Source organism: Anabas testudineus, chromosome 7 (genome assembly GCF_900324465.2).
Source record: "Anabas testudineus chromosome 7, fAnaTes1.2, whole genome shotgun sequence".
In the NCBI taxonomy this organism is placed as follows: domain Eukaryota; kingdom Metazoa; phylum Chordata; class Actinopteri; order Anabantiformes; family Anabantidae; genus Anabas; species Anabas testudineus.
In genome coordinates, this window is record NC_046616.1 from 18,041,228 (window position 1) to 18,058,095 (window position 16,868).

The window sequence follows — 16,868 nt, forward strand, 5'->3', positions numbered from 1 at the left end:
CATTCAGGCCTGCAAAACTGTTCTCACCTTTTCAACAGGATGCTCGTAAGAGAGCGCTGGATGCTCTGTCTGACCTGGTTATTAGGCTGAGAGGGTCTGGAGGATGGAGCGCTGGGCGCAGGAGGTACAGGCAAATTTCGTGTTTCGTTCAGCAGTGTCGAGGCTGATGAAGGCTTCTGGCAAGATGCTGATGCTGATATGTGGCTGCTTGATTGGGTCTGAGGTCCTGCCTGTTTCTTTGGTATGACATATGTGGTCTTTGTGACCATAAGGGCCCCAGTTTCATGATGTCGGGGGGCAGAGTTGGAAGGGGACTGTTCAGCTGGAGATGGAGTACATTTTGCTGGAATCTGCAGCACTGATGGATTCAATTCAGCAGATTGTTGCTTAGACATGAGATTGTTTACCGACTCCTTTGCTTTTTCATGAGAGTCTCTTTGTGGTGGGGCAGGCTCAGCGACAAGCTGGGAAGAGGGCGCAGTATCTGTAGCAGTGTCCTCTGAAGACTGTGTTGAAGGAGTCCCAACCTCACTGTCAGCTTCTACCTCTTTAATGTCTTTTTTAGCTGTTAAGAAAAAGAACAGCAGTGCATTTTTAGAATATGAAGAAATATCACTAGGATGATAACTAATTTTAGGTTTCTGGTGTTCATTGCTGCTGTTGTTTTCATAAATCCTGTATTTGAAGTTGTGTTGAAGACACACAAACTGAAACAAAGAGTTATTATTGGATGGGATAATAAACATAACATTTACCTAATAATAATAATAATAATAATGTACCCTGGTAATATTTAGTGGATGCACTGTGTTGTACTTTGAGGACACATGTTTTAGCTTATGGAGTTTGGTTTGTATTAATGTATAAGTTAGTTTTATGCTGTTATGTATATAATTGAATGAACAACTGAGTCCAACATAATATACAGTTAAGCATAGATTTAATTTCCTCTGTTCCATGTTTACTACTTGAAAAATTAATAAATTGATTGTACTATTTGATGAAATGCGAACTAACAAGCTGTTGTGTTTTTTCCTGGAACATTTACTGTACACCTAGATTCAGATTTTCTTACACAGGTTTTGTGACATTAACTTGTACTACACTACTACATCTGAAATATACGGGAACATTTCAAGCATGTGATTACACTTAGGTTGTGGTTAAATTCTGGGATTCCTATTTCTAACAATACGTCACTGACAAAACCTTTGCAGAATCTCTTTTATATAGCATACACTGGTTGTTCATAGTTTCCTCCTTTAACATTCAGATTTTACAACAGCACTTTCACTTATCCTCTCTTACAGTTCTCCAGGAGAATGTAACAACATTCGGCTTTTCTGAAAGATATTTCTATTCTGTTTTTGCACTTTGTATAATTTTTTCCTTCATTGTTATTTAGGACATTATGAGTGTAGGTGTTTCTATTCGAATACTGAGGCAGTACCATTATGTTTGGTTTTGATAATGAAAGTCCTATGAGTTCACTTCCCATTTATCATTCAGTGATTTCTACACAGGCAGGTGTTTCTTTGCAATAGCAAAATTCACAATAAATATGATCATTTGGCAGATTATATAAACAGAATAAATACAGTATATGTGATCTACTGTCTTTTTCATTGAAGATGTGCACTGGTGTAAGGAGCCTAATCAAAGTCAAGAAGATGTACTTACTTTAAAATCAAAGAAGCTTTACAATGTTCAATCAACAGATAACAATATTTTAAAAATCTATCGGCTTGTGAAAAATAAAGTCTCTTGCTAATTTCTATAAAAGCTGATGTATAAATAACACAGATGTTATTTCTAGTGTCATGTCCGTCTTAATATGAAACACCTTGATCCTGCTGCCTGCTCACCAGTTGTCCTTCCTTGGACTATTTTTGGTAAGTACCAACAACCTCATACTAAGAACACACCACAGCACCTGTCATTTTGGAGACACACTGACCCAATCATCTCGCTGTCACACTTCGGCCCTTGTCAAAGTCGCTCAGATCCTTTCACTTGTCCATTTTTCCTGCTTTCCTGCTTTCCTGCTTTGAATACATCAACTTTAAGAACTGACTTGCCACCCAATATATTCCACCCTCTGACAGATGCCATTGTAACAACATGATCAATCTGATTTACTTCATCTAATCAATGGCTTCAATGTTGAGGCTGATCAGTATATAAAGTTGAACATATGCATAATTCATATTGCAGTTGTCTCATTAATGCATAACATGCATCACTGTCAGGAGCAGATGAAAGAAGAGAAGAGTAGCCCCTGTAGAAGTTGTGTGGTATGGATTGGTAGACATTTGTTATATGTCAAGTGGAGAGAATTCATCATCAGATTATGACAAGCAGAAAAAATCACTGTGGAAAAAAAACACCATTGTGAAGATAAACATCTTGAGTTATTGTGGGCTACATTTCTGCTTACACTGTATTGTGACACTTTATATATTAGTCATTCCTGTAAGGAAGTTCCTTCTCTGCATTTGAGCAGTGTACAGCCACATTATAGCATCTGAACAGCAACTCCAATTCTAAGGTCAGATCCTTGGCCAAGACTAAGTGTAAAGTGTAGCAATGTTACCAATAACTAACGTGTGTCTGGGAGGCAATAAGAGCATGCATAGAAACCCACGCAAATATGAGAAGAACATGCACTTAAGTCCATGTTGAGCCACATTTGTGGCATGTTTGCACAGATGTGTGAACTAGTAAAATGTCAGAATGGAAAATCTGGAAAAGTAGCAGGCAAAATTCAATATGAATTTGTGATTTAAGGTCCCCACCAAAACCAGTTTAAATTCTTAGAGTAGTCACTAAGGCAATATTTACAGGATTCTTGATTCTCTGCTTCTCTTGTCTACCAGTGACTGATACAGTGTCAATGTAAGTAGGTAATTTTTTGCATCTTTAAGGTATGAGTTTAAGAATCTTTATTTATGCATCTTTATTCTTGTGTGTGTTTGTGTGCTTGTGCACCGGTGGAAGTGAGGAAGAAACCACACCATTTCTGATGAGTAGGCATGGTTTTGAGGTAAGATACCATTTTCTAGACATGTAAATGAGGGTCTATAAGGGGGTTGAGAACACTGAATCCAGTCAGCACTATGAACACCAAGATCTTTACATAGAATATCCTGTGACTCGAGAATAATCTCTATCTCAAGAAAAACATTTTTTTCTTGGTTCAGAAAAGATTTACCTACAAAACTACTGAATATAATTATTTAAAAAAAGCCCCTACTTGTAATATTTAGAGCAACCCAACAAGTTAATTTAATATTACAGACTGTCATGCAATTTCTTTATTTTGTGATGAAGCTTTGGAGAAGGTCAAAGTTCATCCTCACTACCCTTTATTGCTCTTTTCATGAATTTCTGCAGTGTCTTGCCACTCTTGACTCTCTCCTGTGTTCTCACGCTGTCACAATTGCAGTACCACCATAGCATCATTCTTGGAGCCATTCAGCTCCTAATATGATTATCTCTAAATATGATTGCAGTGCATCTTCAAGCTTCTTTCATGACAATTGTACAGCCCACCACCATTTTCCTCAGGAAATTTCAGAAGATTTAAGTGAAAGTTTCCAACATCTGGTGGCTTTACTAGCGGCAGCACTAGCGTCTGGACACCAGGTCTCCTGTTCTACATATTTCTTATGGGCTTAATCTTTATGAAGAAGCCCAATCAGTGAAGTCTCACTGACAAAGCCATTCTCTGTTGCTAACCTCAACAAACACTTCCAACTGATCTTTCTTTATTCAAATAAGAGTCATATATAGTAATATAGTCAAATAAACTCCTAGGCTCCTTAACTGTTCTCATTCCCACTGCGAACAACTGTTCACACAAGAAGCCATCTTGAAAGTGAACAGTGGGCCTCATTCACAAGGCATTCTTTAGAAGAAGTTTCTAAACTTCTCTACTTACACACTTAAAGATTCTGACAATTTACCAATCTTGTTCTTATTTGGGATTTGCTTAATAGAACAAAATCTGTGCACACTAAACACCACTCTTATGCACATTTCAGTGTTGACTAGTTTGATTCAACATCTCTCTATATTATTATCTATATTCTACAAAACATCATGTGTTTTTTTACATTAATAAAAACTACACATCATAGTAAACCACCATAAAATGAACCAACTCCTGCCACTGGACAGCAGACTTAGCTTAGCTCAGGTTATTCTGGGCCAGCGTGTGCGTCAGAAGAGTCTTTTTTTTTCTTTCAGACTTTTTTTTTTTTATAATTATTAAGTTGTGTGTGCGTGCTATTTGTTATCCACTAGTGGCACTACAAAATATGAGGTTCGTTTGCTGTTCACTTAATGCAGCAGTTCCTCGGCGTCAGAACTCCGATGAGTCCGAAGCTCCACTGTCTTCAAGTGTCATTTTCAATTGTCTCGTGGCCTTTACATATGCTGAATAGGATAAAACTATATTGGACTTTCAATTTATGATGAAAATGGGATTCACCAATGCTAAAACAAATGTACAATTAAATCTGCTTTTATCACATCTAGAATCCAATGTTTCTTGTTGTTGTTGCTGTTTTTGACTTTTCTTAAGAAGACATTTACACTTTTCTTGCTTGTAAGACTTTGTAACATTTCACTACATCAGCGTGCTTGTCATTTATCAACAGCTCTGGTTTCAGAATTTTTTGGATCAGTGTGTGTGTGTCAATTAGTGGGTTTCCTTACACTCAAGTAACCAGGTTACAGTCAACTTTCTCAAATAGAGTGGTTTCTTAACTGTCATATCAACAGGAAACATGGTTGCTGTAATTGGGATAGGGGATTAGTGAAATCTGATTCGCTCAGGTAGATTTCTCCTAGAGAACTCCGATTACTCTGCCATGTATATGTGTAACCAGCTTTCTAATTAGCTTTTTACGAGTGCATGTGCAGGAAAAAGACTGCTGACAGGTCGCCATGCTTTGAGGTCATTACACAGAGATGCTGTCTCATTTTTAGATCCACCCAATATCCGACTTGAACTAAAACCAACAAAAAGTGCCCTGTAGACGTCTATATAAATCCCTTTTCACCATGTATTTCTTTAATTTAAAAAGTCCTATGTGATACATTACAGTTGTGCCACACTGCTAGTTCAGTTAAGAGAAGACCTGGAGGTATCAAAGGTCACAACTTTTCATATCTCTCACTTTAGGCTTGTATTTTAGGCTCGATTTGTTGAAATAGATTTTATTAGATTTTTATAATCAGCATGTACACCTGTCAATGTGTAGCCATGTGTTGTTGTTGTTATTGTTGTTGTTGTTGTTGTTGTTGTTGTTTGGAGCTGGCTGTGAGGTTATGTATGAGTTTAAATAAGGGTAAAGTGAGAATAAAATAGCAGACTTTACTTTCTGTTGACAAATAGGAGTTAAAAGTTATGAAATCCATGTTTGACATCTCAAATGCTATCAGAGAGAAAAGTACAAACTGAAGTAGTTTTATTTCAAGAACTTTGAGTTAATTTGATACGGAAGGTTAACCTACATTAATCTGGGTTTCTGCACCAAAATAGATCTATACATGCATCCTATATTAATCTAATCTAAAACACAACTATTTATACTAATCTGCAGTATGCAGGTATATACAAACAAGCAAATACAACCATAAAGACAAAAAGTCTAGGTATGAGACCATAACAGTATGCCTGTCTGACACTTTATCTTGTGCCCCTAGACGCAGACTGAATCCTGCACCGTGTGTGCTACACAGGCCCAGTAATATGCTGGTCTTTTTAAACATAGAACCACCAGCTGATTTTAAAGACTAAACACCTCACATATTTAGGATGTGTTGACACATCACTCAGAACTGGATCAAGTTTATCCAAACTACTATTGTACTACGGTGAACTCGTCCTAGCAGGGTTAATAATATTATAGATCAACATAAAGACCACTAACACACTATATCTGTCACTAATCATACCACATTTAATTACATTTAATCCTGAAACAAAAATAGAAGTTCTGGTTTTAAAGGTGTATTGAGCTGGACTACTACTTAGCTCAGACCATTTACTTCCAGAAGTGCCACGCTAACCCAGGCTACAGTGTGTGTAGATTTGAAAAGACAAGGATTAGCGGGGAAATTCCATTTTACTAACAGTAAGAAAGAAAATGAGTTCAAAATGTATTTTCTGTAATTGTTTACAGTCTACATTGACACCTTGTAACCTTTACCTTGTGTAACTTGAGTGTGTGTGTGTGTGTGTGTTTGCACTAACAGAGTAATGACAGGAGGGAGGGAGTCCAGATGATAAGACAGCTGTGTGTTTATCTGCTACAGGTGCAGTTGACAGAGTAGCAGGAAAGGAAGCAGGAACTGAAATTATAAAGAGATTAAAGTGTGCAGATTTTTCTGTAAATAATTAGTCTTTGGTTGAGAATGAATCACAGACGTAGACATTCAAGGACAGACACTGTCCTGTGGACTGTATTGTGGGAAAGTGTGAGATAAGAGAAAAAAGTGTGTAAGAGAGGAACACAGAGCGGGACAGTGTACTTGGTAGGAGACTCTGTATCATGTGCCGTCTTAAAAGAATAAAATTATTAACACTGAAAAGAACATTTTTCATATGATTTGTCTTCATTTAACATTTCCACCACTATAATACAAGTGAATCCAAAACCAGTTTTTCATTGTTTTTACAATGATTGAAATGGATTACTGCAAGTGAAATGTGATCAGTTTTCTTGTGTGTGTTCTCCCACAGCAGCAGAGAGATTCACTGATGTGTTTTCAATAGTTCAGGAACAATCCAAGTCTTGGAACCAACAACAAGCTACATCATGTTCTGTATTCATACACAGACATTACAGCGAGTAGATACAATTAATTGTTGGTTTTAGCCTTTTCATGGGATTTGTTGACAATTACAAAAATAAAGAAAACCACAGACTTTATCCTTTTTTAGTATTTTCTCCTTCCTCTCACTTAAAAATAATGTCAATGAGCAAAACTGCAGGAATTCATCCTTTTCTATAAAGGACATATTGTTTAGTTTAGACTTGTGTTCAGTTCTGCATCTTTCTTCTCTCTCTGAGAATAGGTCTCACTGTGTGAAGACACTGAGGCACGACAATAGGCTTAGACTCCCATTTACTCTCGCACTGGAAGCCGTTAGGCCTTTTTGTGACATTATGAGTCACATATCAAACAAAACATGTGGTTTACAGGGGCATCTGATTATAAGGACCTCACTCAAGTAGGGGAGTGAATGGGTGTTAACTAGCTGCACTGAAAGTGGACTCCATAATTATCCATTGTGCTCAAGAGTTTCGAGAGACATGTATTTACACATGTATTTACACTATAAATCACTGGTGGGGGATACATTAGGTGGTTATTGTGTATTCCAAAATCGCACACAAGATTTGGTGTGATGTTTGATTATGATGCCTTATGAATTGCTAATTTCTATATAATTCAACACTGAACTTGGGCATAAAGCTAAATTTCTTTGTTACTTAATTGACTTAATTGCTACTATAAAATTACAGATGGGACAAACATTAAAAATACAGAAGCACAGTCTCACACAATCTGTGAAATGCTGGAGATGTTAGTGTTTTCTCTTTGTGTGCACATTTTTTATTTGGCCAGTAGATGGTGCTCTTGTTTTGCTATCAAATACTATGATAACATAAAGTTTTACCATTACTGAAGTGTTAGAAAATACATATACTGAGAAAAAAAGAAGAACTTCGAGCGCACATGATGAAGAGGGAGTAGGAATGAGTTTTCAGATGTAACACAGATTAATAAAAACAGATTTTAGCTGGAACATTAAATGCAGCAGCTGGAATAGAAAATGACTCCAGTTTGCTTTGGCATAAGACTCTTACTGCACTTTACACACTTGTCAGAGCTAGAAATTACTGCTATATCTTGACTGAACCAAAGTAAATATGATGCTTTCCCAGACTGACTTGTTATTGCTGCAATTACTAAAACCAAACTAGAGATCACATGCCTTTTCCACATCAGTTACACTACTTCATGTGGTCACGAGGGACTCAAGTACAACACTCAAGAGTCCCACTGCACAGTCTTGAGAGAAATTCAGTTTAATGTGAGATTAATGGTTTAATCAAGAAGAAATTCAATCACATATTTCCTTTAACTATCAACTAATGTGTCTGAAAATGTTATTTGTAAGAAAGTTTTTTCTAAAGTCTGATGGACAACCCACGTTAAAGCATACTCTGAATGGATTAGTCATTTGCAAGTTGTATAATACCAAAAGGCACACTGCTTAATAATGGAGGAAGATAATGGAGGGGATGATACTACTAGACGTGGATTGCCTTCACAAAACCATCACACTCATAACAACTTTGTGCACAGCTACACTTTTTGGATTATTTTAAAGGCCACAGAACCTACATGGGGACTTAAGCAAACATTTACTTAATCAGCCCTGACATTTAACTTAAATTAACTGACAGTAGGTACATTTAGATGTAGACACTAAACCCTGTCCCTTTTAGTAATTTCAAACCAGTCACAGTCTAACAAGGCTTTTTCAAACAAATTATCTTTGTGCATTTTGTGACACAGAACATGATTTGCCATGACTCAACTGTGACAGTGATCCAAGCAAGAAAGCACTGAAGCAGATAGTCATCTCTCTGCAAAAGCTGCTGCCAGTAACACTAAGTTTGCTCCAAGTTTAATGTGATAAAAACGTCAATGTGGTCAAAGTCAGTTGTCTGTAGCTTTGACATATAAAACTACATAGTACAAGTATTTCTGATTGTAACTACAGTGTTGCTTCACTATACGCTAAACAAGCAGGTGAACAATTTGAATGTGTTGTGAGGCACCTCACTGTACATGCCTCTACTCACTCACAACAACAAGCCGATAAATAGTGCTTACAGTTCCTACATCACAATTACAGCTACAATTTCTATTTTAATGGCAATATTTGATTTAAATTTGATGTTTAAATATATGTATATGTGATGTGAAAATGAACTCTTGGGGGACCTTGCTCCCTCCACAAATTTCTGCAGAAAGTATTTGTTTTAAACCACCCTGTACTAAACAAACTTGTTTGCACTTTTTTCAGGTTCATTTAAATTAGTTCTGTTAGTTTTTTCCATATTTTACAAACAAGTGCCATGTTTGTCTTAAACACATTTTATGATTTTAAGCACTTCAGTATTTTTGGGATCCAGAACAAGATTCGCCATGACTCAACTGTTAAAATGGTTGACGGGCATACATTTACATACTTTGTTTTTAAAAAGTTATATGAAATGAGGATATATTTTACATGGAGGAATAATTGAAAGCACAAATAAGGCATGTTATTTAACAATGAGAAAGAAATGGCTGAAAGTCAATAGTGGCTGTATTGTAGGTTAGGACACGCTCAAAGTGGATAATTCAACCTTTACCATTTTTTTAAGTATCTTTTTTGATAGATTTTGTTTTGCAATTCCCGCAGAATTTACTTTAAACATTTAAAAATTAAGACAATTTGTTTTATGAAGCTTTGTGGCATAAATGTTTTATACTAAAAAATATATACTGATGGAAAAGAAACATTTTATATTGAGTATAGCTTTTTTTGACAGAAATATGTCTAGAGGTCTATGACCAGCAGTGAGGCACCAAAATTTGTAACTTGACATTCACAGCCATGATTACGAGTCTTTCGTTGTCCAGCTGCAGAAATATCCACTCCGGCCATCTTTCTGAGACACCCACAACACTTAGGTTCCCCGAGTTCCATGACGTCATGTGTTGAAGAGATGAAACTTTGCAGCAAATCATGTGCAGTGATGAATGAAGAACACCTCTGTTCACCAGGCCACATCTGCCCCTTAGACTTGATGTCTGTTTGTGTTGATGGATGCTGCATCATCTCCTGATCTCAACCACACTGGGAATCTCCTGAAACACAGCTGCTAAAGATGTGACCTCTGCCTCCCAAGAGCCAGCAGCTAAGTCAGAACGTTCTCCAGAAATGCATCAGCACTTCACAGCTGCATATTCAGAGGCTCACTGGCTCCATGAGGTGTCAAGCACCAAATGTTGCTGATTGACCGTTTCTTTTCTTGTTGCTTATTATACTAAGATTTCTTTTTGCCATCAGTATATATCAAGATTTTTGATTTTTGAAATTTGTATCCATAGTGAAGTCAAAGACGTTGTGGAACATGTGTTTCAGAGGTCTAAAGTCATCTAAAGGCTTAGTGGTATCTAGCCATTCAAGTTTTTATATACCAAGGCTGATATATTTCCTTTGGAAGTATTACTTTGAATGTTTTAATGAAGATTATTACCAAGTTGTCTTAATTTGTTAAACTAAGAGGGACACTGAAAATACATGTTGCTGTGTTTTTTTGAATGTGCAATACTTTGAAGACCAGTTTTTATGGGGTGGCAGCACAACACTTCAAATGAAAGTGGATCAAAAATATTTTACTACTAATGTTTGATTAAATAATTCAGTGGTAGGCAATATGCGCTATGTGACTTTGCTTTGACTTTACAAGACTGAAAGGCTAAAGGTTTCGGTTACAATTCGGCATGTATTCACAAAGCAATGATTGAATGGATAACTGTGAGATTTGAAAGATGTCAGCTGTCAAGAATGCTGATCTAAATTGTCATAGGTCTTGTTCTGCTAACGTCACCTTCCTGTTTGACACAGTCAGTATACAGTTCTTTACTTCTTATTAACAGAAGAGTAGGGGTGCTTTGCTGAACAGACACTGACACTGAATTTCACTCACGTTGTTAGGATATTAAAATTTCACAGTGGTTGATAGTTAGTGAAGGGGAGTGGAAACTGGACCTCGTTCAGTGCTCAGAAGAAACCACAAAAATGAAGAAAAATAAATAAATAAATAATTATACATTGCAACCTTGAGGCCTAACCCACGCTGAGTCCACTTTTCCAGTATTTTTTATATTCACGTGTACATGTGTGGTTTGAAGTCTTGTTGGCATGTTACTGCCACCTGTAAAACACTGGCAAGACTGTGCACTGTGTCACATGTCTTTAAGCGTGTGTGCATGCACAGGACAAACAAAACAAGGACCCACTCATAGGTTTCTTTTCACATATGAGACTAAGGTCCGAACGTTATCCAGAGCTGCTCGTTGCCACATGCAGCACACACCGAGCCGTGTGACTTAGAGAAAGAGTCCATTTGGTTTCAGTGAGGGGAAGTCCCTGGCATGACATGACACAAAAGGTACACGGCGAACATTAACTGTGATTTGCTTCCAGCTAAGGTAATGCCACTTGCATGATTAGAAACCTACGCGTTTGCTGAGCACGTCAACAGGACACCCACTGTGAATTCTCTGAACAGTTACATGCTGTATTCACACAGGGAGACGTGTGACACAGACATTAGATAGACTTTGTACTATGGGGATAACAAGATGAAGTAATATCCAAGCTGACAAAACACTGGTATTCTCACATGGAGCTCACCCAGGTAATGACTAGAGAAGTTCAAGGTCCATGCATGTGTGAAAGCAGCTGTAGAAAATCTGTTCCATGGCACTACTAGAGGCCAAAACCCCACAGACAGGTCTTCCTAGGTCTTTCTTCGAGTAAGTGGCTAGGGTCGTTAGTCAAGTTGTAGTAACATCCTGATTTTTTTTTTTTTTTAAATCCTGGATTTAACTGGGGTTTGAAAAATTTTAACCTAAATAGATTAGTAATACAGAACTGTGTGTGTGTGTGTGTGTGTGTTGACTATTTGATTAAATCAAAGTAGAACATGAAAAGGAAATCTTGATGTGTTGTATGTTGGCATGTAAGTACGTAGATATTCTGTATTTATACTTTTGATAAAGTATAATTTTTACTTGCATTAGTGAGGGTAAAACTATTCTGTTGTTAACATTGTATTGAAAGTGTGTAAACAAAATGAAAAAGATAGGGGCCTTCAACATTGGTCTTAACTTTTGATATGAATCAACCCATATTAACACAAATAGGACTTAAATTGATTAATATATATAAACTCTGTTACTAAAAATAGTCCCTTGTGTGTGTGTGTGTGTTTGTGTGTGTGTGTGTGTGTGTGTGTGTGTGTGTGTGTGTGTGTGTGTGTGTGTGTGTGTGTGTTTGTGTATGTATGGCGAACAATGCTGACTGCCTTCTTTGATACGATGACAATCAGAGGAGTGGAGAATTTTACTAATACCACTGACACTTCAGTTTCATCTTCATAGAGCTGTGACAACAGATGGGTGGAGTCCATGTAGAGCCTCTTTCTAGCATCGGCACTGATGAATCCTCCCGTTTTCACTGCGGCTCTGCAGCAGCAACAAGTCACCTCTTCTGCCTCCTCTTTCTCCTCCACACCAGATACCCAATGCCTATTTATCCAGATCCTATCCAACCTAATATTTGAGTGTTTGTAGTTTTTGCACTGCTTCCTGCACACCACACTTACTTTATTTCACCAGTCTGATAAGCCCATGGACCTTCATTGCACTGCATTTATCCAACACATCGAAGCTATTCAGCACATCTGTAGCACGTTTGCATATTCATAGTATTTTTTGCATATTTTGTTTGAAGCTCTTTTGTATGCAACAGGGGCATGAGAGAAAGTGCAATTTCAATTCTCTTTGTACTGTGGCAGAATTGACAATAAAGTAGGCTTGACTTTGAGTAACAATGTCCAAGAGTATGTTAGCGTGATGAGGGGTGAGAGATAGGGCACTGTAAGCTGCAGCATAAAAAGACTGGATGTAAAGTTTTCCCTTGAAGGTTGTTTGAATATGAAACATGTACATGAATAGTACTCTACAGAATGTATGTGTTATGAAGTGCATTTCATGGATTGTATACTAAATTGTTTTATGTATTTACCAAAAAATAAAGCAGAAAGCTGTTGCCGGTTGAAGGCATCACACTGAAAATATGACCAAAAGAAAACTTGCTTTTCTGACCTGATAATTGAAAATTGGGGTCGTTCTTTGAAAAAGAAAAAGAAGTTAAAAAGCTTTGAAAAGTTTGATGTGTGCGATGTCTGACACCTGTAAGCAAGACTTACTGAGTGCTATTATTTCAACTTTCTAAGTTGAAAGTCTACACAGTGTGTTAGAAATGCTGGCAATAACTTATATTCTTCTTTGTTTAAAAATAGTACGAATAATTAACACCCTCAACTACACGGTTGATTTGCCTTTAAGGCTTTCCCAAGATAGAACAGATTCTGTGAGGTTCACCAAAAGTGCATAATATAGTAGTGTACACGATGTGTATTTTGTAATAAAAGTGTGAACATCCAAGTGTGCAAAGCTTTTGAACAAATTAATTTAGCCGAAACCAGTAAACACATCTTAACATTGAGCTTGGGAACCGAAATGTCTTTGGGTACTCGATTTTAAATTTAAGGTCTTAAATTAAGGCTAGGTAAAGTTATTTGGAGATAAAATTATAAAAAAATAGATGTGAAATGTTGGTAATATGTGTGTGTGTCACCTTGTTTTTGTCTGAAATGAACATGGGAAAAAGTATGCTTCATGTGCACTGTAATGTGTGATGGGAAACAGATCCTAAACACAGACAGTAAAGTTCCTTTGAAGTCAAGTCCGACACGGTACAATGCATATTTCTAGAATACGCTCGCCAAAAGTGTCAATATGATGACTTTTACCTGCAACTTAAGTGTCATGCAACTCGCATTCATCATTTAGTGCCTTACTCATGTTGTGAGTGAAGAACCTCTGAGTTTCCAAAAAGCCTCAAAGTGAACACTGAAGCACTGTTTGCATCCATGGGCACCGAACGACATAAAGAACCCTGCCTGCCCAGAGCTACGCGACACACACATACACCAGAGTTTAGTGTTTCCAGTTACTTGACTGGTTTAAAGTAAAGCATTCAGTTGAATACTGGAATCCTGACCAGTATTGACAGTACTGGTTGAAGTGGTTGAACTGGACATTTATATTTGCAGAGGAACTATAAAATAAACATACTTACCCACTGCTGACCCCTTCTACTTATCAGCCATCCCAGAGAGAGAGTCTATGTACCTTTAAGTGTCTGCGTGTGTGTGGTGGTGTTGCAATAATTTTAAGAGGAAAACATATAATGCAAATAGAAGCACTTTGTGTATGGTGTTTGAACAGCTGCATGATTTGAATGTGTATGAGTAGTGAATAGTACATACACGCTGTGTAAAACTGAGATGATGGTATGGAAGAGGCCTGAACTTCTGTAAGACCGGGGTCGCAGGCTAAGGCAGATTCAGCGTCTGTTTGGCCTCCATCATCTTCCTTCATTTTCTCCTTTCCGCCTTCTTCCTCAGCTTTTCCAGCTAACCTCTTAGACGTCCTAATCGACTTCTGACCCTAAAATGAAAATGTATGCACAAATCAAAAACTAAGATGTTTTAAAGTTTTTAGTTTTACACAATGGGTTCACAGTATTTTGGACAAGAAAATGTATTATACATACACCTCAAATGTCTATCTCATTGTTTCAGTTTCTATGTTTAGAAGTACTTACCCTAAAGATGGGTCTGGCAATGGCAGCATTTCTTTGTCCACATCCTTTGGACTTGGGTACCTTAGGGTCAGACATTGCCTTCATTGTGACAGCAGCATGCTGAAGGATGCAGTCAGTGCCACAGTAACCTGAGTCTGGAAGGGCTTGCTTTGAGCACCCAGGTCCAATGCACAGGGGAAGAGAGTTGTTAGTCTCCATTTCAGGTTCAGGTTCCTGCCTCATCACAGGAGCCTCCTCATCCTCCTCCTCCACAGTTTCCTGAAACCAGAGTCTCATCTTACACTCAGAGAACAAACTTCCTTCATGCAAATCAACCAATAAATAATAAAAATATATTGCTGCAATGATATATCACATATTTTCAATCACACAGGTATACTGAAACTAAAAACTAAGTGCTGAAGCAAACAAGTTGCGAGCCATTTTTATCAGAGCTATCTGGAGATCACTAGCAATTATGAGGTAAGAAAATATCATGATGTGTTTTGTGATAAGTATTAATAAATAGTGATTCTCAAAAACACTGTAGTGATATTTGATTGACAGTTCACATGCAAAGATGTCTGGCAGAAAGTGGTTAAACTGTGATCCTGTGTGTTCTTTACTTTGTAACAGTTTTCCTAAACTTAGATTTAAAAATTGTAATATATGGTCTTGCTTACAGTACCACAATATATTTAATCACGACCCCTGTATTGTTGTACGTATTGTATTGCTGGATTGATGTGAATTTGCAGCCCTAGAGGCAATAAAAATGAAATTCTAACCTTGAGGACTTGCTGGTTTCTGTGCCCTTCACCTTCTTCAACAGATGGGCTTAGTGTCAAACATCTGTGGAAGCTAAGCTCAGGCTCTGGTTGAGAATGAGGGTCAGAAGAAAGTCGCTTCTTCGTAGTGCAGGTGGGGCAGATGTACTGTTGCCCTTTTTTCTCCGTCTTATGACCCTGTGTCTCATCGATACCAACGCAATCACCGTGGAACCAGTCCTGGCAACTGTCACAGCAGATCATGAATCTAGAAGAAACAGTGAACAAACAGCAGTGATTAGGAAGTGAAACTGAGAGATGGTTATGCAAACCTCCAAAGAGCAGCCTAGCACAAGAGATTCTATACCAGATATGTACCTGTTATTGTGTTTTTGCCGACAGATGCAGTACAGAGCATTGCCGTCATAACCTTCAGCGTCCATTATGCTTGAATATTTTCCTACAATCTTACTGTCTTTCTTCTCCTCCTCTTCTTCTTCCTCTGGTGCATCATCATACTGGCCAATAGTTACATCAGTAATCTGGTCTGAATCGGTATCTATGATTATGCAGTCTGTGCTTGATCGCTCAGCAGGACTATCACAGTGAACAGGTGATATGTCTACTGCAGCAGTGTGTGGATCGTTTGCTTTTTCCCCCTCGTGCAACTGCATCACCTGATGTTCAGCTGGACTAACAAGCACCACCTCATCATCGCTTTCCACACCATCTGCAATGCTTGACTGAAGCGCCACTGCTCTGCCTCTCCCACGCCCCCTTCCTCTACCTTTTCCCCTCCCTTTTCCTCTGCCTCTTGCCCTTCCTCTGGCCTTTCCTCTTCCGCCTTTCCCTCCTCTAGCTTTCATGTCTCCCTTTCTGCCTTTAGATGCTAATTGGTCCTTAATCTGTATCAAAGTCATTTCATCACTGTCCTCTTCTTGACTAGAGATCAACACTATGTCTTCAATTTCTCCACACGGCACATTGTTAGGAGCAACCGGCAGTGAAATTTCCATGTCCTCAGCAGATTCCATAACATCAGACACCTCAGTTTCATCCATAGCAGGTGAAGTCTCAACAGTATCAGCAGCTTCCAAAATGTCAGGGGCTGCCAGAGTATCTGGCATGTCCATTGACAAGGCCTCATTCCCACCAAGCAGTGAAAAGGCAGTGTGGAAGGCTGACCCAAAATCTTGCCATAAACTTGGGTCAAGACTCCCTACTGCAGAAGCCTCCGAGGCTGGCTTGCTCTCCTCTGATACGGGTGAAGACGGTGCAGACCACTCAAGGTCATCTAGAACACTCCTAGTAGTGTGAGTAGCTCTATGAGTAGTGTGAGTATCTGTTGTGGTCTGAGGTGCCTGGTTAGTTCGACGACTTCTGCCTCTCCGTACAAGTGGAGGACTGTGTGTTAGGTCTCCAACTTCTTCCATGAACTCTCTTCTAGCGATGGTTGTCCGTCTGAAGCCCCAAGACTTTTTAACCTGTGACAGAGACGGCCGAACGCCCGACTCGGTTTGGCTCTGCTGTTCCCCTATAGAACGACAGAAGCAGATAAGATTAACAAAAAGATAAACACAGTC

General features: G+C 38.3%; 1 protein-coding gene across 1 annotated transcript in view; it reads right to left on the minus strand.

Annotated features, from left to right (window-relative positions):
* LOC113167865 overlaps nucleotides 1-16,868 on the minus strand; it is a 31,203-nt gene that overhangs the window by 12,801 nt on the left and 1,534 nt on the right. The window contains exons 4-8 of the mRNA XM_026368765.1: nucleotides 15,664-16,819; nucleotides 15,307-15,553; nucleotides 14,540-14,797; nucleotides 14,202-14,382; nucleotides 28-565 (exon numbers count right to left, since the gene is read on the minus strand). Of these exons, the coding sequence (XP_026224550.1) occupies nucleotides 28-565; nucleotides 14,202-14,382; nucleotides 14,540-14,797; nucleotides 15,307-15,553; nucleotides 15,664-16,819 (2,380 nt within the window). The remainder of the gene's footprint in view (nucleotides 1-27; nucleotides 566-14,201; nucleotides 14,383-14,539; nucleotides 14,798-15,306; nucleotides 15,554-15,663; nucleotides 16,820-16,868) is intronic.